We start from the raw sequence: 22,450 nt of genomic DNA on the forward strand, positions 1-22,450 counted from the left end.
TTCTTTCACGAAATGGTTTACCACGGCTCCTTCTCTTGGAGCAACATTATAAAAGAGCAAGTAAAAAGAAGATGTCACATTTATGTTCCAGTAGCCAGCAAGGCAGGATCGCTAGAGCAAGCTTGTCAGTTCACGTCCCCTAGAATGACTACTACTTTAGCAAATGTGCACCCACAGTACTTTGGAACAAGGCAGTATATTCCAGAGGAGATGCAGTTAAATGCATAACACATGTCAGGAGGTGAAACCTGGAATGAATAAACCCTTTTAACATATCGAGACAAAACAATTATCCAACAGATCAAATTTCACAAACGTTGCCATGAGGTCATCGCAGGACCATCAGCCTGGGCCAAATAACATTCAGTCTAGTGGAGTCGGGGTAGGTTATATCAGCTCTGATCGCATGATGCCTCATAATCGCTGCAGGGTATTTGTTGACAGGAAGTTTGAAGTGCGCTTTGAAAGACAAATTACAAGTGGGGTTATTCTTTCAACTGCAGCTGCTTGTTCATTGGTTTATCATGCTGCTGCCTGCCAGTGCTGGAAAGTAACTAAGTACATTTTCTCTGTTACTTTACTTCAGTACAATTGACCCTTAAGTCCAGCCCCTCGATCGCAGACTGGACAATCATAGCGTAGCATTGGCAAGCTCTGACCGAGGTCCCACAACTGCTCCATAGACTCTCACGCAATCATTTCAGATGTTCTTCATTTTCTGGCTGGTTTTGTGGATTTGGAGCTAATTTTAAGGTTGTGTAATGGTACAACTTGTTACCTGGAGATGTTGGAAGGAGATATTCATTTCTAAAATATTACATTTCTAGGCAATAGCCTATGGAGCTAATATTAGAATACGTAAGCACATCATTGATTAGCGCTAGCACTTCTATGCTAAGCTAGCTACCGAAGGTTTACTGAATACAAATGCTGCTTTGGCTTTTTAATGATTGTAACAGAGAATTAAGACCTGCCCGGCTTCACAGGAACAGTGCTGTTCCTTAATTTCATTGTATTCTGTCTCAATCCCCAGTTGATTGGGTCGTTCACTTTTACACTATGATATAGGCTTTAGCGTCTATCCTTATTTATTGAGCTAGTTTTTGCTGCTAAATCAGTTTGGCATCCTGGATATATCCTTTAAACTCGTATTGTAGACCCCTCTGTCTGCTTCTCTCTGATATCACTTTTTGTTGGTCCATGAGAAAATATTTTTTGCAGGGATTGCAGTAGTGACAGTGTGGGCTGCATGGTAGCTCTGACAGGGTAGCAGCAGGGGGCGGGGCTTAGTGAAGCGTCAATTGTCAATTGCTACTTTTATTAAAGTAAGGGGTCTGATTTCTAATTATGCTGCTGCCAGTCTTGGTCTGTTTAGGTAAACCATTTCTTGTTTGGAGATACAGGTACAACAAAAGTTTCAGATTGGGTTTAAAAATCTACCTTAAAGTTTATTAGAAGTCAATGCATTCTCTTAACGTCATCCTTCTTCACATTCACTCAGTGACATACAAACATACCTTAGCACTAACTGATACATCCACGGTCTTCTGCTGTCAGCAACTACACCGATGCCCTGAGCCATTAGAAGTAAAATGCCTTGCTCAAGACTACATTGGCAGTTATTTATAGACCCTATCCTCCAGTCCTGAGCCTGATTTGTCTTCCTCGAGGCTACCACTGACCCTGTTAAAATCAAGTAAAACATCCCAAATATAATACCAAATTTGTCCAGCACATCTTCAGACCACTTCAGCGCTATACTGTTAAATATAACTTGTGCTGAATTTACATTTTTCTTTATTTTACAGTAAAGTTTTTTCTGCTCAGTTTGATTAATGTGACTGAAGGCCACAGATGAGGAAGAAGGGGAGGAGTGAGAGAACTGGGCTGAAAAAGCAGAGGATTGGAAGAGTGGGGGGGGGGGGGGGAGGTGGGGCTGAGCGCAGAGTCTAATGTAGCGTGCTCCCAGAATCTAGATCACTGAACACACCAGTGTTCCTTCAGTCATTTCTTGTAGCAGAAATGGACACCCTGATTTCACTTGAACGTGTCTGTCCCAGTATCGGGCAGTATGTGCGTCCACAGTGCTAATGCTACGACTAGCCGGATCACAGAGGTGGGGCTGCAGGTTTGGACTTTGAGACAAGACACCTTATGCAATAAGCTAGAGCAACAACTTAATTGCATAAAGGGGGGGGGGGGGGGGGGGGGGGGGGGGGACAGAGACGGCACAGTGGGAATAAGCCTTAAATCCTTCAGTGAAGAATGATCAAAATTCATCGTAGCCTGTAAACCTATCTTGTGGCTTGATTTGGCAGCTGAAGTTGAATGTGACCATAGCATTAGTATATGTTTCTTGTTGACTCATTTCAATACAGTCTGATACTAATATTGGAACCATCAATGACTGCAATGAGAGGGGGTAAATATAATTTAAGTCGTTTTGCAGTTTAGAGATGTTCATATTGATATTGTAGTTTTATTCAATTGTATCAACAGCTTATTTTAAAGAAATGGTGATATCGTTAGGCCATTTTAATGCATACAGAATTCTATAAGGAAATTGGTGGATGGGTCAAGTTCTCCTAAATCACTCACACAAACCACGAAATCTGTTCGAACAAGTGGTTCTTGCATGAGGCCAACTGTGTTGGACAAATACATTTAAATATCAAACCAATCATACAACCCGTCTCTAAAATCTTTTTTTTGCCATGTTTCATTCATGCACTTCTGTGTCATTGTTTTGTGAGTAAATGCTTAATTTCATTTTAGTAGTGGGAGTTCAGGAGTTTCTCCTCTTACTTTTCCTCATGGCATTTGACAAAAGAGTATGTTTGGACTTGATGTGTTTATCCTACATTTGATTAGGCTTCTCGCAAATAAACCTCATATGTCTTACATGATAATAACATTTTTTTGTAAATGAAATGTTCCTATTGAAAACCAAATCTTGGTTTGAATTAAAACAAACTCTTGAATGAATGAATCTTCATAATCTCATACCAGCATCAGCGACTATACCTCAACAGCAAAGTATTCCGCCTGTCTAACGGTAAACGTGTGAAGCTGCATGAATATGAAGCAGGGATTGAGAGGACACAAAGCAGCCTCTCTGGGGTAAGCAAAGATTTGTCCCTATAGGACCTGGGGGGCTATAGGCCAGGCTGGCTGGGAATATGCGGACACAGACAGCCGACTTGCTTGTAACACAAGGTCCCACTCCCCACACAGAATTAAGTACGCTCCGCCGGACCCGAGTACGCGTCTTGTCCCCGCCCCCTCCGACAAGGCACAGCATCCACACGCTGCGTGATCCCCATCACAAACCGAGAGCGGCGGCTTCGCGGAGCCTGATGGAGTAGTAGTACTAGTAGTAGTGGGAGTGCTCGCGGGTTTCTTTCGCCCTCTTCTCCTCCTTTTTTGTTTTGTTGCTTTAATGGATTCGCCTTTTCTCCGGAATATCGCTTCATCCCATCGCGGTAAGTGTGCGCGGTGCCTGCAGATGCTGTGGTTGGTGAGAGAAATAAGAGGAAACGGGACTGTGCAGCTATTGTCTGTTGCTGTGGCAAGTTCGGACCTTAATCAAGTCGCAACGCGGGGGTCTATTCAGATAAAAAGAAGGGAATCGAAGCTCGGAATGAAAACGGATTTTGGTTTTCAGTGGGAGAATGTGTGGAGGACAGTGCTTAAATGATTGTATCGATATCGGTATTTGAACAGACACCTGTCTCTCTACCGGCAACAGTGACCGTCCTCCGGGGCTTATTTACGCCCTTACAAATACGCGTATTTGCCGAGCGCTGCGCATCCCTTATTTATAGGAGTAAAACAAACATATGTGCAAACGTTTCGCCTCCGTTGCCGAGCAAACGTGTCTTCAGTACAGCAGGAAAAAAAAAAATCGGCCCAACTCCCCCCCCCCCCCCCCCCCTCCACGACATCACAGGCTGGCTGTTCCTCCATCATATTTGGAAAAAACGGCACTGTGCATGTGCAGACTTGGCCTTAGCTTGAGTGTGAGAGCTGAGCAAAGGGGCCGAACCTCGTCTTCCAATGGTGCTCCCACAGTGAAGGAAATACCAGTATGAATAAAATCATATTTGTGATATAAAGGATTTGTTATGAATGTCTGATTTGGTTCAATATGACCTTATCCTAAAGGTGCTCTCTGGACATGAGGTTCAAATGCATGGGGGGGGGGGGGGGGGGGGGGGGGGGTATATTTGACTGTAAATTGTGTATAAGGCTGCAAATGTGATCAAACAATACATTTAAACAAATCTGGGATGATTAACAACAAATTGAATCAAATCTTGCCGAGTGGGGTTGAGAGGCGTTGTAGACCAGTGACCACGCTGGACCCTCCATGTACAGCAGGAGTCAACTCTATTGTCCAAACAAGTGCTTCTTATTTTGAATCACTTGCCCTGATTATTGGATAGTTTCCCCCCCGCCGTCCGCTTTACATCCTCAGTGGTGGAGATGTGATGCTTAATGCTTCCTGCCTGTCTGCACGTTGCCATCTGTACTGGATCCTCCTCCTTGTGTCCCCTGGCTGAGGGCTGCAAGCAAGATAGTATCACCCGCCCAGAGAGCCACATATTTCAGCTATTTGTACTTGGGAATTTGTGCGTTGTTTTTTGCCGCGTGTGTTTGTATTTGAAATGTGTGCTCATGCCCGTCCCTGGAGTACACTGGAGCAGGCAAATGGTATTATTCAACAGACAGATGGCGGGCGGCTGGGCAGCAGGTGAGCCTTTCATTGGCTGTCAGCGGGGCCCGCCGAACGCAAGACAACTCTTGGCATAAACCTACCCGCACGCCATACAGCGTCACAAGTGTGCGTTCTATACAGTGTGTTGAAGGTTTGAGTATGCAAATGCTTCTTTGCAGACAAGAGAGTGCACACGGGGAGTGCATGTGTAAAATGTCCCATTCTATATTGCTCACACAGAAGGTCTTGTTTTGCTGTAGGGTGCCTGTGTGTGTTTGCCTTTCCTTGAAAGGTTATGTCAGGTTATGTCACTTTTGACCAATCAGACAGCAAAACGGGCTGAGGTCACGATGACATCATCATGCATGGCAATGATATGATGTTCGCTCGTGACATCATCAGGTACTCTGATGTTTCTACCATCGACACGTCTCTTAACTGATCACGATGGTTATTGTGCTTAGATTCATCAGTATTATTGTTGTGATGATTATGTGCCAATTTGGACACATGATTTAGATTTTGTCCGTTTTGACAGAAAATGTGCCAGTTTTGGTGACATTTTAGTCATTGGATGTTCATAGTTTGGTGTTATTGTTAGTTTTAGTCTAGTTTTGTTTAACAATGACTAAACACATTTATTTTGAAGTCAGTGCACATTTCTGATTACAGTAGTCTAATGTTGGTTGATACCACTGTGACAGACGTTGTTGTTGTTGTTTACTGTTAACTGAAATGATGGTCAAATACTTTCCTGGGCTGCCACAGTCTTGTTCTTTGTCCCGTTTTTCATTATCTCTCAAGTTAGTTCTGATTCATCAATTCATTCTGGTCACATCGTGATGGTTATCATGATCAGAAGCTCGCAAGGGACGGACAGCGAGAGGGCTGATCTTGAGATTTGTCGAAAATTGAAATTGAGCTCTCGTGTACGATCGCCTCGTCACATCACGCGCGATGAATCAAAATGTAACATGCGTCCTGAACAGCAGCGAGTGAGTGCTCAGGGAAACTGGATAACGCATATCGCTTCTGGCTATTTACACTGAAATGCTTCAGTTATTTCTTGCTGCCTTTTGGAGCACACAAAGCTGCTACAGTGCTCTGAACGCATGGCAAACAAAAAAAATTGAAATAATGGTGACACGTTGCTGTTCTGAAATGTGTTACAAATTCCAATAATGGCAGGGAGACAGCGGCCAATGCCTTACGTTGTTAAAACACCAGAAGGGAAGCTGCAGGAAGCGCTGACCTCTGAACTCATGTCTGCTTGTCTAACTCCTCCTCCACTACCACACTAGAGACTGGCTATTGATCACATGCACACACATACGTACACACATAAACCCTTTCCCCATGCTCCGTTGATAGCAAGTATTTGATTACCACAAGATGCGGGGGGGGGGGGGGGGGGGCAGTGTTATTAGAGCAGTGGGAGTGTCCAGATTGGGCCATATATCTGTCACCGTGACGCCTCCTGGGAATGCTTGGCCCTAAGGTGAGATAAGGCCTGCCTCTGAAGACTGAGAGGCCCTCCCTTTCTCTACGAGGAGGCTGATATATGCAGGTGATATATAGTGTGAGAGACGAGCAGGACAAACGGGAACACTGGCTGCACCCCCTGAATGTGTTTGCTCGGTTTTGCCAGAAGCCAAAATGTGGCTTAACATCTATATTTACAAGGATGCTTGATTCATTTGAGGGAAGAGCGGTATGTTGCTGGCTTGAGTACACACATGCAGCCGCTATTCGTAGCGTGCCAGACTGCAGCGCATGCCTCTCAGCCCAGACTCGTGTATATAATTAGTTTGAATGGAAACGGGAGCTAATGGAGAAATACTTGAAATTACAGCCAAATGTCGCTGGCTGAGAGGCTTGGGTGATTTTTTTTTTTTTTTTTTAAATGGTAACGAACGATATTAAGGAGGAATTTTAGATTGATAATCCTCATATTTATATAATGTATGAAGTGAGAACACATCAAGACATCGCATTTAAAAAATGCAAAGCACCACAGTTTGGTAAAGAGTAGAATCATTTGTTTGATTGTTCATCACTAGTTTCCAGTGTGACTAATGTTTGTCTTTAATGAATCTTTTGGCAGACGTTGCAGCTACTTGAATTAATGTATATGTTAATTTGTTATCGAACATCAAACCCTTTACCTTTGCTGGGCCCGCTGAGCTATTCTGGACACGTAGGCGGCGATCCCACTGATAAGCAACAGAAGAAGTGAGAGCGGAGTCATTTGTCCTCTAGTGTTCTCAAAGTAAGGATGTGAAGCACATTTCTAGATGTGCCCGTGGTTGTATTTTATACGTTTTAGTCTACAAAGCCAATTCGTCGTGAAGGGAGCAACCGTGTGAGTTGAAATAGTTTTGAACTCGACCAGAACATTTGCGCTAACCACGTGGCTTTGTGAATCTATGCACGGAGAGACGTGAGAGGAAAGAGCCGAGATGCTCGAGGGAAATAACAGAGAGAACCCGGTGAATTCTGAGATCCGCCAAGTGTCTTTGAGTGATAGTAAGTAAGGGTTCCTTATGTAAATGTACAAGTACAACAATGTACAAATAGAAGTACCATAGTTCAAAATCCATTAGTAAAAGTATCCCACATACAGTAAGTACTATAAGCAGATTAAAGTATCACAATAAGTACTGTACTGTAGCCAAGTGGTTTTCAATTTCGGGGTCAGGCTTCTCCAAAGGCTCACCATCTGACTTTTCTGTAATCTTTGTTTTTTTTGTGTGGAAAAATAAAGGATAATGAGCGAAATGTCTCTTTGTGGAACTGCTTATCATCTGTGAAGGGAAAAGGGACGACTACACGGCTTTTTTTGTAAGTAGTCACTAGCCATAAAGGTTGGAAACCAGTGGTTTAATCTTTAGCAATGCGTTGGGTCTGATAAGCTTATCATATGTTTTAATGTAAAATGTTAATCTGAAAGTAACTAGTAACTTTATCCGTCCCGTACTTGTGATAAAAAGTACAATATTTCCATCTAAAATGTAGTGAAGTAGAAGTATAAGGCAGCCTAAAATACAAATACTCAAGTAAAGTATTTCACAATTGTACTTATGTACAGCACATGAGTAGGCTGAGTATCGTTTGAATTTTTCTGCTGCTAGTTTTGATTGGCTAGCTGAGTGAAACTTTCCTTGCAAGTATTAAATGTTGCAGCTAAACTGTAACTTTGCCTCAGTAAACCACCGTAAGTATATGAGTAAATATCTGATTAAAGAATTTGCTGAAAAGACTATAAAGCATCTATTAGTTTTTCCATGCCAACTTACTTGACACTTTTCATTACTCTGTGCCACAGATACATTTCCGTCTGTACCAGAACAATATTAAGATTTGATCTGATCGAGGTCACTGCATCATGATTTCACAGCTGTTAAGTCTCTCTGATCAGTGCAGGTTGTCAGCCTCTAACAGGGCCGGCCCACAAACCTACAGCAAATATCCTTCAGCTGGACGTTTAATGCACATCTGTTCTGGTAAAGCTGCACTTAAAAGTAGACTTTAGTGCCTTCTAGAGACATAGTATAGTCACAATAAGTTAAGAATAAGGTAAAGGTTTATATACATCTTTAGATAATTAAAGTGCAAACACAGATGTGCTTGTGAATGAAATGATTGCAAGGATGATTAAGACTCCGCACAAGCAGGATTTTGTAAGAATATTGAGAAATCTCAGAGGGGAGAGGGTTCTTTCTCTCCAGCTGGGTCAGGAGGATGGTGCATTGAATTTTTGCCGTTTAGCTATTTTTAAGACACACAAAAGCGTCAAAATTCACGAGTCGGATAGTTACTGACGTATTTCATATCATAGAATAAACCATTCAAATATCTTAGGCTTGTGTTAACCACAGACTTTATTTCAGGCGTCTAACAAAAAAACATAAAAACAAAAAAACATTGTATTGCATTCAAGTGCAAGGGCAAAAATGCTAACTCATTTCCAGGTTTCAGGACTCATTCCTGCAGCACTCTATTGGGCTGAATAATAGCTGAACATCCAGAGATCAAGAGCTCGTTTGATCTAAGTATAGATGGAAATCTGTTACAATGTTACAAGGCAGCATGACAAAAAAAACTTTCACAGCGTCACTCAGCATTCAACACACACACACACACTCACACACACAGAACCCTTGGGGGGGACTCGTGAAATGCATTTTTTCCCCAACTTAAGAATTTACATTCATACATATGCAAATATACCTGAAGCCCTTCCAGTTGTTTAATTTGTTGGAATGCAAAGCAACAACCACCATTCCTGCGGCATTAATTCGCTGCTTTGGCTCAACCAGAATATATAGAGTTACATCTAGAAGAAGTACAATATTATAAAATTTAATTTAGTTTTAATCGTTGCTCTGAAGAACCAATAATTAGTCAATAAAAGTAGATTGTATTGACAAGGAAGCTCAAATCAAAATAAGCAGAAAAGCCTCAAGGTGTCACCACACTGTATATTAACTAGCAGAATATTCACAAGTGATAATGAAGTAGGTGCTAAAATCACACAAGATTTTTTTTGTAGAGTTGAGAAAAGCGCAGACGGAGGTATGACATTGTGGCAAAAATGATCACGGCTGTGGCCATGAGATAAAATGAGCTTCAGAGAAAAAAAATGTCCTCACTCTGGAAAAAGACATGAGGGTGAAACACCAGGCCAGCAGCTGAGGCGAACCCTTGATATGTGGGAATACATCTTTTACTGTCAACCTCGTTCTGTGTGTGATCTCATCTTACTTGTCTCTGTCTTTGACATCCTTGTGTCCTCTACTGTGTATCGCTGCCAGGCTTTGTTCAGCTTTTCCAGTTAAGCTTTCTGTCAGAAAGACAAAAAAAACACAACAACACAATCAAGTGATACTGTTCTTCATTGTGGTTAGCACTGTTTTCAGTAGTATTGTAAGAAACGACAACATAGCATGTATTAAAGACACACAGCAAATTTCAAGCGTGTATGTTGGAGAGCTTTACAAAGAGTATACCAGTATACTGTATATAACATTGCCGGACTCATGATTGACAGTTAAAAGAAATTAAAATGAATCAACATCGATGCAGCAGAACCAGAGATATTGTCCTTTATATTCAAGACTTTCTTCTTCCTTGTTTGAACCTGACGCCTACATTACCCACAAGGCAGATTAGTTTATAACAAGTCAGAGATTTATGTGTGTTTTTGCCAAGAAAGAATGTTAAAAACAGTTGATATCTTTGGGTTCTGTTGCTTCAATTTGGGTTTCTTTCCTTATCTTTCAAGCTACAAGGACGCGATCTCTCACCGGCTTCCCACACCCAAACACTGGCAATTAATTGTGTTTGCTGGAATGCGTGACCAATTCGAAGGCTTGAACCCACGGCGGCTCTGCGGGGATGAATGAGCGCTTTGCTTCGGCACCATCTGTGTGTTAACACAGCGAGTTAATGAGATTTGATGGCTAATGCCAAACAAAGTTGTTGAATATCTTCAGTAACGTTAAAGCTCAGTATCATTCTGGTGGAAGTGAATCAAAGTGAAAGTGGGGATGTTCAAATCATATTTTCTGCATAGTAATTCGATTTTTCTTTTGTCAACAGAAGGTCTCAGGGCTCTTTAGTCATGCATTTGTAAGGGGAATTGCAATGGTAATGGATTCTTATGTTGTTTGCAAAGTATTTGACAAAATGATCTATGAGCTACTGTGTGAGCAGCATGGGTCTTTAGAATTCACATGTATGGTGAACCCTAAACATAACTTATGCATATGCATGTGGTAGGTGTGATATGTGGAGGCGCCAAGAACCGTGGCTGCCAGTAAAAAGAGAAAGCATCAAAACGTTATCTGTAATTCCTGCTGAAGATGACAAACAGCAGGTCCCAGAAGAGGGAGTTCATCTCCCCCAAATGAACCGCCTTCTTAAACAAGATTTAAGCCTCATTTTGTCTTTTCTATCCCTCCTCTGTTTGTCTTTCTCATGCCTCTTCTGACTCTGACTCTCCCTTTCTTTCCGCTCTATCCGCCGTGAGTCACTGATGTTTGGCTCTGAGGGGAGATATGGAGAAGAAAGACGACAATGTTATTTTATGTTAACACAGATTTCTTATGTGCACGACAGAGCGAGTTCATCACTGCCTGACAAAAGTTTGGAATTACATTCTCCAGGAAAGTAGCGCAAAGGCACTGGATGTGCATTTTCAGAACTTGTACATGCTTTGTCAACAAAATCGTTTGGAGAAAATCCATTATTATTGTTTTCCACGGAAAAATGGATTCCCCACTGTTGAGAAAGCCCTAAGGGAAGTACGAAAACTGACTGGAGCGACAGAGATGCTCCATTGGCAAGATAGGCAGCTGTGGGACAGCTCTGTGTCCGTGATAGAGAGACAGCGTGTGCTGCACATTTGGCAGATGAGGAATTTTAAAATGAGATGTGTACACCATGATGGCCATAAACCTTTTTTCTCGGTTATGATTTCAGGAAGACGTCTAAAAAGGGGATTCATGGTCTTTGAGGGTTGTATAATAGACGTTAAAAAGAATCCTTTGGTGACAGCAGGAGCATGTTCAACAGCCCTCAAAACTCTCTGTAGTCCAAGTAAAAGGCACAACAGTGAAGGGTTTGGACACAGACTGGCATGCTGAGTTGGCGTGTGTCCCAGCAAAACATGTTCCTTTGTTGTCATGCAAAAAAAAGCCTAAAACTCAAAATAGCCTCGATTAAGGTGCTGTAATTCATCATGATAACCATCTCTGCATCAACCTATGGAAAGCAGCAATACAGCATGATACACTCTTCAATGCATAACACACTGAAATGGCCTCTACTCAAAAATGTAATTGGCTGCAGCTCATCTTTAAATGTCTACATTCCAACTATCACAATGCATCATTTAAGGCATTCTACACAATACTTTTAACATTCCTACAGTCAGAAAAGCAATTGAGAGCATTCATGTTTAAGTCTCCTTTCGGACTGGAATAACTTTCCTTCAAACATACAATCCGTAGCATTATTTCACATGTTTAAAACAAATGGGATACTTTCTTATTTTCAGTTAAATTGTTCATGTTTCAGATGATGCTATGCTAGACAATGTGCTGTGTATGCTATATTTTTCTCTATTGTATATTTGCTGGGTTTGTTTTTGTCTCTCCCATTACTTTAATGTCTTTGTTTCGTTTCTTGTTATTCATTTTTGTATGTATTGTGTTGTATTGTTGGGACCTCCAAAAATACGAGATGGTTCATTTCAAGAGGTTTATCCTACTTGTACACACAACCAAGAGACTAAAACCTTAAAATATTCTATTAACAGCTATTTAATATCACTTCAAATCAAAAAGGAAATCAGCTCCTCGATAAATGAAAAAGACAATTAATAAATGATTGAATTGTGTCAGCGCTATAGTTTCCTCTAGTATAGGGCGTCTTCCAGCTTGGTCCAAAGTCCGATATGTTCGAACGTGAAGTTGCCAGTGCAGCTTTTTGGAATTTGCACAAGTTCGATACCTGATGCTCCTTTGTTAAAGTATAAAGGACAGAAGGGCTACACCACCGACATGCTGGCAGTGATAACTGGAAGGTAATATTTCCCCAGCTCTATCACCAACTCTGTCATTGTGACAGTTTTAAGTTGCACTCAGCCGGAGACCAGGAGATGGTCAATCAGATGATATTTGCGAGCTCAATATTTCAAAGTCAGCTCCTGCCGTCTCTGAGAGGACAGCGTTCCCGTCTAGACAAAGTCATCACAGGCTGGCTGAGTGGAGAGGAGAGACTGATGAATCCCGACAAGGCCTGTGGGCGGCTCGTTTGACGAGCTCGCCTCCGGGAAGATGATCCGATCACCTTTCATCTGACTGTAATTAACCGGCTCTCGGATTTGGAAGAAAAATGCTCCTTGGTTTGTGATCTTTGGTACATCTTTTGAAACTGCGATGTCATCGCGGCGAGAGGTAAAGAGAAATCATGTTAAGACTTGGTCCAATTGTTCAAGCGCTGCGACTCCTCAGAGCTGTGAGGCTGTTCTGCTTGTGTGAGAAATAAGTGAATGTTGTGTAAACTCTTTGACATTGAGTGCAGCCCCCCCTTAAATTTTCTGATTCGAATCATCTGTCGCAGAGCCCCGAGTGAAATCAAGCTCACAGCCACACTGTCAAATTGCCAGTTGTTTATTCTGTCTCTTCCCTCTGCGGCCACAGAAGAAGGCAAAAATATAAGCTTACACTGCACAGTTTTCTATTTATTTTTATAATTAGACCACGTCTCAAAAGATTTAGGGTTGTGCATCAAAAAGACAATACTTGCCAATCATTTAGGGCAGCTAGTTCTAGTCATTTTACTTCAGAATAAAGTACATATTCTGCTTTCACACATTGCTGTATGTCGTTACACTATAATAGACTTGGTAGTACATTCATATTCCAATTAGTTTTTCATCACTGTTCATATAAATTACATTGTGGCCTTCTTTCTGGTCTGTTTTGTGTACAGTCTTATTACAAATGAAAATACACCGACAGGTGACTGGTTTCGGTGACTGTCATCCTCTGCTACATGGGAATTGAAATTCGATGACCAACTGTGCCTTTATAGGTTTACTTATCTTGTTTCAGCAACTTTATAATGAAGTAAATGAAGCAAGCACAAGCACGGCACCCTTCTGTTTACCTCTGTAACATTTTGTTATTGATTGAGGGGAAAATCCATGGTTGTTGGTCTGTCTGGCGGCCCAGTGGTTACTAGCATACTGTACACTATGGTTGCAACATCCCCCGGGTTAGACCTCAATCCTGTGGTAGCTCCGATTGGCTTTCCCACCCCAAACGCATCGCACCCAGAGTCGGTATGGAAACGGATCAAGACCCTCCCTAGAACCGATTTATGCTTTTGAATACATTTTTTTGTTCCTATAGAGATAGATTGTAGCTATTATGATTGCAGGTGCTTGGCATGTGATATATTGTGCATCATAGGCTGACTGTGCTGCACAATATCATAATTACATCACATGTATCATATCATATTGTATAACATTGCGACATATCCAGTGAGCGCCACTCTCTGCAGTTATAGTCTTTTGCTAATTAGCGCTGTATATACAGGGAACAGTGCTTATCATGGGAAAAGAACAACCCCTCAAACAAATCAAGTTTTCCACTTGAGATAAAAATCACAGTTGGCTACATGAATGTTTCCATTTGACTGGCTTAATAAAAGCATGGTTCAGTAGAGCAAGCTGCAGAAATGATGAATAATTTAACCCCTGTTGGCGGAAGTAGAGAGACTTTCAAGAACCGTCAAATATCTTGGAGTATCGGAAAGTATAACTGTGTAAATGTGATTACATTTAATTTTGGGGGCTTTTTTTAAAAACCACATTACAAACGTGACTACTCAATTTACTCCCGGTAGTTGATGCCTCCCCAGCTGACATAATCTGAAAAGTCACTGAGTCACTGGAGGCCGATTATAACCGTTAATGTGCACTGAGACGGATCGCGAGGATGGCTAGCAGTAGAGGGTTTTTTTTTTCCCATGGATTTACTGAAAGCAATTAAATTTACATGGCATGCAAGACTTCTAATGTGGGTGTTCGCAGTTTTAGTGAAGTGTGAGACTATCCATCAACTAGAAAACCTTAGTTCAGCCTTACCTGACAGCTATCCACCCTGCTGAAGTGGCCTTGAACATAAGAGTGAGCCTCTATACCAGCTCTGCGGTTGATACTGATTTGATATCTGCGCTGATCTTTCGCAGGTTAAATAAGATTACGTTTTAAATCTGCAGCTCTTGTCACCTTAAGGCAAATTTACACCAGTTTTAAAAGTTTTAAGTAGCAGGTGATGGGATGGCCGGTGCTGATTTGTGTTTCACTACACATACCAAACAGATTTATTTCCCGTGTTCAGAGCTGGGAGACTGAGGGTCAGATTGTTTCCATCTAACGTCGGGTTGATTAGACCTTTCAGCATCACTGTGTGCCTGCGTCGAGTGACTCAGCGTGTTTGGAGTGTCAGGATGAGAGTTTCACTTGTGTTTTCCTTTGTCAGTGGAACATCTGATTTAACATATAGGAGGGGTAACATTGTTTCTTGATTCAGTTTTTCAAATGTTTCTACATTTGTAGATAAACATAGAGATACTCCCAGTGTGCCTATTTTATTTTAGAGGAGTTCAAGGACAAGATTGACCCCTCTCATATCTGTCCGTTAAAATATAAGGAGCTGGGTAGCTTAGCTTAGCATAAAGACAGGGAATGGAATAAAGGCTACATCAGTCATTTCAACATATAGGTTATTTTACAAATGAAACATATAACATGCTACTTAGCAACCTTTAAAGATGCTGGTAGGTGGATTTTGTCAGCCTAGCAGTTTCCTCCTGTTTCCAGTTGTGGCTCAAAGCTAAGCTAAGCTAACCCGCTGCTGGCTGTACCCTTATGTTTAATGGACAGATATGAGAGCCAAATCAATCTTTTCATTAACAGTAACTCTCGGCGAGAAAGTGAATCAGCGTATTTCCCAAAATGCAAACTATTGCTCTAAGTGTGGACTGTTAAATGGGAATTGAAGTAGTAATTGAGGAGTAGAAGTGTGTTAGACTAATTGCAGCAACAGTCCTAATTAGCAGTCAAGCAACAGACAAGATATACAACAGGCCGACATGTACAGGGTTTTTAGCCAAAATACGATAAATATATCCTCTAATTTATCTATTTTTCAGACAACAATGAATACAAATGTACAGTATCAGTATACACTTATCTATAATAGAGATGCATATGACACATATATGAAAATGACACACCAACATGATTTTCCATGTTTACAGTCTGACTGCTGCTGGGATCCTTGATTCTTTAGTACTGGATTTTTGTTGAGAACATTTTATCTCCCAACTAAAACCAATTTCTTTGTGTTTACTGTGTCCCTGTTTACCTTAATTTGCAATACTTTCTACCACAAATTTATATTACTTTAATGTATATTCATTTCATATTTTATTTATGTTTATATGTTATCCCTGAAGTGTTCATAATTACTGAGCATTGTTGGAGGGAGCCTTTGCCAATGACTGTTTCTCTGTAATTGTTGTGCATATGTAAGAACTTGAAACGTCTGCTATTTATGACCAGATAGTTACGCAAGAAATGCATCAAAGGCAATCTTGTCAACAATTGAGCAGAAATGTCGAATATATGTTGAAATCCAACAGAACCGTGCATATTAATGGTCTCTCCAGTGGTTAAAATGAGCAGCAATCTAGTATATTTCAATATCTAGAATAAATCAGTAAATAAAAACAGTAAATAATCAGTAAATAAAAACAAATAAGAAAAATAGATGAATAAATGTAGAATTTGAATCAACTGATCCTTTTTTTCTCCAACTTGGCTCCACAACAAACCTTTTCTCAGTCAGAGTTTCACAGTAGGAAGAGAGAGAGAGAGAGAGAGAGAGAGAGACAGAGAGACAGAGAGAGAGAGAAGCAGAAGAAGAGAGAAGTTATGGCATGAAGGTAAAGGGGGGGTTGTGAGAAGAGAGGGAGACGAGGGAGCGAGAGAAATCAAATCACTCACAGCATTACTCTTTAATCGGAAATTAAGCATGATTAAAGCCCCACAACACATTTATGAACATTAAATATCTGCGGGGGGGGGGGTCATAGCTTTGTTGTCAACAACTACGACTGCAGATACTAGCATTTCTTGCTTTCCACAACCACTTTTAAAACCAACCTAATCTACACCCACTGACAGTGCTTGCGCTGTCGGTCCCCAGCAGTTGAAAACGATGCTCCGAGTGAGCAACAAGCCATTTCAGTCCAGATCCAGAAAAGCTAATACATCACAGCAGTTTTCTTTTTTTCAATATTCTCCCCTCATCTTCTCTACTTATTTCTGATTTCCACTCTCACTGTCAAGCTCTCTAGCTATCTCTATGGGGAAATGCCATGGTATTGTTTGTGACAATTAGGAGCTATGATGAAATGCAGTAAAACACAATGACAGGAGAACGGAAGCAGCGCCAGATGCAGTGTGTGAGTGCTGGAGATCCGTTCTATCGGTGTGGTGTCAGTCTCTCTCTGTTCTTTAAAGCCAGAGAGAAGTTAGTTTTGTTTACATTTTAATAATGCTGTGATTAGTGATCATGTTTTGTATAGGTCTAATCTGCACCGGGCAACTAGCCAGTCTTTGCCATCAAGGTCACTTTCCACTCTGATCCCCACCCTTTGTCTCACAGGTGGTGAGCCCAGTGGTCCCTGGTTGCTCTTTTAGGTGTATCCAGTCAAGTTACAGGAAGTAGTGCGATTAATTGATTCATCAATAACCCATTCATGTAATTTATCAAGCAAAAATACCAAACATTGCCTGGTGCTGCATACAAATCATGCAATTTTAAAACATCACGTTGGACACTGGGAAATTATGACAGACATTTCATGTTCTTTTTATATTTTCTAAATGATTAATCAAAAATCAACAACAACAAATGATTTGATATTGAGAGTAATTGGTAATTGCAGACCTGGAACGCCTGCAGGTTCCTCTACCTGGCCTGGCAACCAGTCCATCTCCCCTTTGGACTTTGTTTTGGTACAAGACTGACTGGAAAGAGACTCAAGGGTAGACCTAAGACACAACTCAGGGATTGAATCTCTTATCTGCTCTGGGAGTTCTTAGGATCCCCCCCCCCCAGAAGGGATTTGCAAAAGGAAAAAGGTCGTTTGAGCTGTTCTGCTTGTCCTTTTCTGCCACTGGGACCCAGGATCAGATCTGGATTGATGGACTGGTTTGGCAAGGCCGGAGGTACTTTTCTAAGTCAGCTTCCCAAGTGTAATGATTTAACAGAATACTTTTGAGTCCGTTGTTTCTCAGTCTTTATTAAGATATATGGAATGGACATTAGAAAGTTCAAATTAACTTCAATAATAATAATGAATCACTTTCAAGCTGTAGGTGATCGGTCAATATTGAGAGTGAGATCTAGTGTGATAGGTAGCAATGGCACCGCCGCATTTCTCTCATTATCAGATAATGAGCGCTGACACTTGAATGTTCCCGTCTTTGCAGAGTGAGCCGCCGTGAATCCCGAGAGGAGAAGTCTCCCGACAGGAGTCAAGATGGCGTCCAACAACACCCTGCGCAGCTACTCCATCATCCCATGTTTCATCTTTGTAGAGGTGAGAGGCTGTGTGTGGAATTTTAATCCTGGATTGTGGGGAAATGTACACGATGAGTTTGTGCGTGTTTGTGTGTGAGTGACAGTTTAAACATTAGCAAATGACCTCCCCGGGTAAATTATACACAGCCAACCAGACCGTAATGTGTTGGAATGAGTGGAAAGCTGAGTGTGTGTGTGTGTGTGTGTAAGAACTGTTCTGCTCCTCCATATTTAATTACCATGTCAGCTCAAAGTCCTTAATCAGAGAGATGTCTCAGGACGCCTTCCATTACTCTCTCCTCTCGCTATTTTACAGTCACACACACACACACACACACACACACACACACACACACACACACACACACACGCTTCTCTGAGGAGATATCCTGAATAACAGTCTCAGATGAGCTCACGCCTCCTCTTTTATCTCATGCTTTCTTCCCGACTGACCTTTGTGTCACATTTTCTGACAGCCTCCCACCATAAGACTCTTTCACACTCTAAATGAATATAATCGTCAGACTCTGTGCCCCAAAGATAAGTGAAGTTTGATTCATGATGTCCTTTCTACCTTGCTGCTCTTTCGAGCAGCGTCATGGAATATTGCCCATTTCTTGCCTCAGTACTTCTTATCCAAGAATCACACTTCTTTTCACACCCGAGACGTTACCTCAGGGACACCCCCAGTTATTGATTAGTTATTGATTAGTCAGATATCAATAATTTAAATGGAGCTTTGTGTCGCTGAACAAGGAGAGATGGCAAAAATGCATCCGACACGCTTTTGAGATAATTTCCGCTCTAATTTCAGTTTGACACCTTAAAATGTATCGTCGCACTTGAGCTCTGCGACACCTCGCCACATCAGGAATAACAAGCAGATGAGCCGGGGACATCAGTTTTTGATAGATTGCAAGTTTAGCAGCATGCAGGTATGAGATATTCGCAGAATGACTCATACCTGTATGCACTCTGGTAATGAATGACTGGCACATATTGCTTGGTCTATGCTTATTCGTGTTTGTCAGAATAAGAACAGAGATAATACGCTATGCATGCTGTATTAGAAATCCCACTTGTGTCAATTGAAATGTCAGTTTTACTCCCATGCAGCCAGACTTCAAGCTGGAGCATGTGGGAAATCACCCTGTACAGCATCTGTTAACATAAAAAAAACGAAGTGGATACAGACACATGTCAAGCATCATCCTCCTGTAATTTTTTTAAACATTTTTTTTTAAATTATGACACACTATTCATCACCGAGTGTTTCATCTTCTTTAGTCCTGCTGTTGGACAGCCTTGTCATCGTCGTACAGCAGTTTTCTGATTTACAGCTTTCAAGTGTCTTGGCTGGAGCTCAGCGTGAAATGCTCAGTTGGACGTTGGTAATCACGGCTGTGCAATTTGCTTAATTAGGATGTGTAACTAGAGAGGGGGGGTTAATGGGTAACTGATTATTGTGTTGGTGACAACATCCCCAGTTCCACATCTAGGTGGTAAACTCTTTTGGTGGATGTTTTTTACGGTGGTGCTGGAAACGCCAGTACTTAGTGGTGATATTACTTACAGTTGGATCTGGGAATGATAGCTTTTTGTTCTGGAAGAACATCGTGCTTAATGAGAAGTTGAGTTTGGTTTACAATATAAACAAGAGATTGTCCAGTTTCCTAACTATTCTCCTAATTTGGAATTTGCTATTTGATAATAGTGTAACATCAGTTTGAGCGGTCAGACTACAAAATGCCTCCTTTGTTTATGAAGAAACCTTCAGCTGATCAGATTTTTGATTACCAGGTTTTGTGTCAAAAATCTGTTTTGGAGACTTCACTGTTACACAAGAAGCTGTTATTGATGAATCTACAACAGGGTCTGTCTGATGAGAAAATTTAAATCCCAGTAGTGACAGTTATTTTACTGAATCACATCAGTAATCACCGCAGAGGATGAACGGTAAATGTTGACAGTGTCATTCACAATACTTAATAGGATTCCCCCCCTCCCCTTATTACATTATGAGCACAGTTGTATACCCATGCCGTGTTCACCCCCTTATTTGTCTTATTTATTTGAATCTGTTATTTAATCTGAGAAAACGGTTGTCTCTGTCACGACCACTCAAAAGTCTGAAAAAATGACCTGTGATAATCTCTTCAGGGTCATCTCAGCTCGGGCTTGGAGACAACACATTTTTAGCAGAAAGCCATTCTCCACAGGCCATAGGTTGCCAGCTCTGAAAGATGCTGATGCAAAATTTACTAAAAGTTCTCACAGTTCCTGTTTCCACCGGAGTGAGGAAACGTCGTCCCGCAGCTTGCCGCTGTATTTTAACTCCTAAAACGAAGCGTGCCTGGGAGGGTGTAATATAAGGAAAGATGCATTGTGGGAAATGTAGGATCCAGCGTTTTGCTGGTATTACCAATACATGAGATTAAAAGTCAGAATACCATGAACTCTACCTCTACTATCCTTTTAAGATATACAGTATATGTATGTGAAGTACATATGTCTGTAGACACAATTATGTAATGATGGAAGTGTGTTCCACTATGCTTTACACCAGACCAAAAATGTGAAGTATAACTACTTCAATTGCTAATTTAAATGATTTATAATCACTGAAGTTGTGTAAAATGATACCACACTAGGACACCACTGAAGCTCTTATATGATAATACAACAGTCTCTCAAAAAAATGACATCACAAAATGTTTTTCCTTTGCACAATTTATTGACAATCATATGTGAAACGCACGTAGAAGCAAAAGACAGAGAAATTGTCTCAATATCACAATCTCCCAAAAAAGAAAATAAAAAGAATCACCCCATGTATATTTCCTCCATGTTGCAGCAGAGCACAGGCGGAGTGCTACGCTGTGATAGCCCGTTGAGTTGCACGCTTTCTTTAATTTTCACGACTGTTTTCCCTAACTCCCCCTCTTCTTCATGGACAGCTCTCAAAGGCATCACTTCCACCTCCTTGTCTCACTCTGTCCTTGCCCGTTTTCTCTCTGTCTCTCCCTCTTTGAAGTCTCTGTCACATCCTCACAGTCTCACCCCCCCCCCCCCCCCCCCCCATCTCTTCCTATTTCTCATGGTGTCTCACCTTCTGTATCCTCCTCTGTATCACTCCATCTCGGTGCCCCTCACTCTTTCCCCGCTCCTTTGTTTCTCCTTCCCTTTTTTATTTTCGCCGTCTTTATCTTACTCACCCTGCCTGTCACGAAACAGAGCAAGGCAGAGGGACAGTGTCGTCACATGACCGGAACAACGCGCTCTGATTGGAGCAGCCCCAGTGCCAGAGGCAGTGTGACAGGGAGGATGCTTATTTATGGTGATTTGTTTATCTAGTCATGTTTCATGTTGCTTTTCTGTTACCTAACCTCTAGTTGATTATTTTGTCATTGCCGTTTGCCTTGGCTGCGGACTATAAAATAAAAATAAGATGGAGTGCAACAGGAAGACGGGTCACAAGGGAGGAGAAGGAAAGACGAGATGGGGAGGAGGAAGAAGAAAGTATACTGCAGGGAAGGAAGCGAAAGGTTGCAAAAATTATGAAAAATGAATTAATGAAGGAGCTGTGGAGGTGAGCCGTGAGAAATGAGAAGAGAACAGATATTTCCTGTGCCTCCCCCTGGATGACATTATGTAATACACCGAGCCCCGAGCGTTCATTCATCTCACTATTCTCCACTTAGACTTCTCAGGTTTCGTGTACAAAAAAACCTTATTGAGGGCCTTGTGACATCTTTTCAAAACACCATCCGCACCAGGCTTTGAGGAAGTGAACTAATCTCTTGACTATCATTTGTGAAAATTCCCACTGTCAAACTAAGAGATGGTTTCTGTCTTTTATCTTGCCCAATCTCATCTCTCAGTATGGTGTAATAATGTTCTGGGCTGTCATGATTAAAAAAAAAGAAAAAAAAAAGAAGTCACTTCAGGGAGTGATGGTCTTTGATGTTGCTCCGTCTCTCTCTTGGCTGCACTGACGCAATATGATTTTTAACTTGGGGGATTCTAAAAACGGGCTTTTATCTGGGGAATCGCATGTTAAATTTAGTTTTGGAACAACACACAGCCTATAAGTGAACCTGCTAGCTTTGATTGCGTTTGGACAGGAAACATGCCGGCAATCTGCGATGCCTGCAGCTGGGAGATTTTAATTTAAGGAGGCTGAGGAGAGGACAGGTAGATCTGCAGTGGTGATTCTTTTGAAATTAGGGGAATTGTTAATCTTTGACCCCTACTCATTTAAAAAAAAGCTCCTGTATTGCTTTCATGTTGGGACCCATACAATATAATTTAAATACAATTTGAAAGCACATGCGACTTGAATCGTCAAATCTCCATTTCATGTTTTGTTTTTTCAACTGCTCACATGCTGTCAGACACCGTGGAGAGGACTCCGCAGACAACACAGAAATCTCTTTGGGAGAGTTTCAATGGCAAAAATGTCAAGCAGACAATGAAGATAGTAGGGAAAGTAGTGCAGGCTGAGGTACAAGTATAAGGGCTATAGGCAAAATCCTGCTCGTCTTGAAAACAGGGGAAAAAG

At 41.4% G+C, this 22,450-nt stretch overlaps 1 protein-coding gene across 1 annotated transcript in view; it reads left to right on the forward strand.

The window, feature by feature from the left end:
* The first annotated feature begins 17,848 nt into the window (after positions 1–17,848).
* plppr1 (phospholipid phosphatase related 1) overlaps positions 17,849–22,450 on the forward strand; it is a 29,369-nt gene continuing 24,767 nt past the window's right edge. Inside the window, exon 1 of the mRNA XM_076079864.1 lies at positions 17,849–17,908. Within this exon, the coding sequence (XP_075935979.1) occupies positions 17,849–17,908 (60 nt within the window). The remainder of the gene's footprint in view (positions 17,909–22,450) is intronic.

Source organism: Anarhichas minor, unplaced genomic scaffold (assembly GCF_050575085.1).
Source record: "Anarhichas minor isolate MPS153535 unplaced genomic scaffold, ASM5057508v1 ptg000073l, whole genome shotgun sequence".
NCBI classification, from domain to species: domain Eukaryota; kingdom Metazoa; phylum Chordata; class Actinopteri; order Perciformes; family Anarhichadidae; genus Anarhichas; species Anarhichas minor.